Source organism: Protomyctophum parallelum (genome assembly GCF_964188405.1).
Source record: "Protomyctophum parallelum genome assembly, chromosome: 2".
Taxonomy (NCBI): Eukaryota; Metazoa; Chordata; class Actinopteri; order Myctophiformes; family Myctophidae; genus Protomyctophum; species Protomyctophum parallelum.
The window spans coordinates 34774060-34776559 of record NC_139699.1 but is presented as its reverse complement, the minus strand read 5'-3'; the positions used below and the strand labels follow the sequence as shown (position 1 = coordinate 34776559).

The 2500-nt window shown below is 49.1% G+C and overlaps 1 protein-coding gene across 1 annotated transcript in view; it reads left to right on the top strand.

Annotated features, from left to right (window-relative positions):
* Nucleotides 1-2500, top strand: part of cbfa2t3 (CBFA2/RUNX1 partner transcriptional co-repressor 3) — a 54930-nt gene that overhangs the window by 42395 nt on the left and 10035 nt on the right. The window contains 3 exon segments of the mRNA XM_083759841.1: nucleotides 1726-1837; nucleotides 1839-1886; nucleotides 1888-2052. Of these exon segments, the coding sequence (XP_083615967.1) occupies nucleotides 1726-1837; nucleotides 1839-1886; nucleotides 1888-2052 (325 nt within the window).

Below are 2500 nucleotides of genomic sequence, written 5' to 3'. Positions count from 1 at the left end.
ATAGACCATCTTCTCTCTCTCTCTCTCTCTCTCTCTCTCTCTCTCTCTCCCAGCAGCTGTCCATATGTCAGGGATGTGTGTCAGATGGTGGTGGTCTGAACCCCTGCCCGCCTGAGCACATCTGAGGGGAGGGGGAGGGGGGGACATAGAGGAATGGGCAATCCACCGTAATCCGCACACCTCCGCCTTCTCCCTCCGGCCGCTGGCTTACAATGTCACGGCGGTGCAGGGCTGAGTGGGGTGGGGTGAGGGGGGCAGGGCAGAGCTATACAGTAGGTTTGAGGCCAGGGCCTATGGTGGGCCAGCTTGTTTGCAGTGGTGAAAAAGTATAAAATATCGAAAAATGGAAATACTCAAGTAAAGTAAAAGTAGGCTACCTAAACATTGTGCTTAAGTATAGTACTTGAGTGAAATGTACTTAATCGCTTTCCACCACTGACCGGGCCAGCTGTTTGGTGATTGCAGGGATGCTGGATGCTAGGGATTTTTATGGCCCATGCGCATTCACAACTAAATATGAACACACAGCTTTGTACGCTCGCACACCACACAAGCACGCACACACACACACACACACACACACACACACACACACACACACACACACACACACACACACACACACACTTACTTGCTTATGGCAGTCCATCGATGTCGATGATGACGTTGCTCCAAATAAAGTTCATGGATGATTATTGTTGTGTCTGTCGTCTGTGCAAAGCCTGGTGGCTGCTCAGACCAATGCGTGATCCGCATATTTTGTCACACACACACAACACACACACACACACACACACACACACACACACACACACACACACACACACACAGAATAGTGGAATACAGTGAAGACCACGTTAATCTCCGGCAGAGTTGTTGCTGTCTCTGATCCCCGGGATGATAAAGCAATGAAAGCATGCTTTACATCCCAATGCACAGCTAGTTCCATCCAGCTAAACAGATTAATATCAACACTCACATTTCAAATGTCCAGATGGCTTGAACAGACACACACATGCACGCACGCACACACACACACACACACACACACACACACACTCACACTCACACTCACACTCACACTCACACTCACACAGACACACGCACGCACGCACTGAGACTCAAATAAGTGTCACTAAACATCAGAAACATCTGTCAAACACAGGGCATGTAATGCTTTAGGTTAGAGAGCGCGGGAGAGAGAGGGGGGGTGGGAGGGGGAGAGAGAGAGAGAGAGAGAGAGAGAGAGAGAGAGAGAGAGAGACAGAAACAGAGAGCACGAGGCTTCACTTGGCTGTGGTACATTATATTCAGATTAAGAGCTTGAGATGCAGGATGTGGAGATGGTCTGTTTGGTTAGTACATATGGTGTACAGCTGTGCTGTCTTACTGCACACAACTACATTCTCTAGCATACTGCAGACGTATGTTGTGTGTGTGTGTGTGTGTGTGTGTGTGTGTGTGTGTGTGTGTGTGTGTGTGTGTGTGTGTGTGTGTGTGTGTGTGTGTGTGTGTGTGTGTGTGTGTGTGCTGAGAAACAACACCAGAAACAGGATCGTGTCTAAGGTAGTGTTTAACCTAAACACGGATCCAAATGTTTCAATAGGAGAGCAGGGAGACCAAATACAACCACCCCAATTGTATTACCTTTGTATCCACAAAGGTAAATTACAGTCTAGAGCTTTAACACCAACTGATCACTGTCCCCCCCCCCTCTGCCATCAGGACCAAAGACAGTTCAGAGAGAGACGGCCTGCACCCAGAGCACCTGGCTAAGAGGCCTTGCACACCTCAGCCCAGCCAACGCTTCAGCCCGAGCACAGGGCTCCCTGCTCACACCGCCGCCCAACGGCCTCCCCACGCACCCTCCCAACGGCCTGCCCCACCCCCCAACCCCCCGCGGGTCCCCAACACTACCGGCTGGAGGACATGGCCCTGGCACACCACTACAGAGACGCTTACCGACACAACGAACACCGCGACGCCAGAGAGAGGCACCGGCAGACAGGTACGAGAGAGCCGATCGTGATTCAGGGAATCAAATTAAAATACGTATTATCTGTTAGTTTAAAGATGGAGGGCCACGATTTTTTCCACCCTAAAACATGATCATCAGGTATTATTATAATATATCAAAAAGTGTACAGCATTTTTTAAACTCATGCTTTTATGTGGACACGCCCACCAGTTCATTGAGTTTGCCTGGTGGGTGGTGATGGGTGGTGATCCACCTGAACTGAAGCCGCACCACAAGCTATAGTTGTATGATAAAGGGGGAGGGGTTAGGGAGGGGCTGATAGTGTGATGTCACTATATTACTGTTTATTTCATTGGCCCGTTTGACTGTCAAGGGTTCAGCCTCCAGGAAGAAACCCTACATACAAAGTTAATACACCATTGCACATAAAAACGACTCCAGGGTGTCTAATGAAGTACTGTCACCTCATAGACACATTAAAAACTGGAAAAATATAAAATTGTGGCACTCCCTCTTTACACT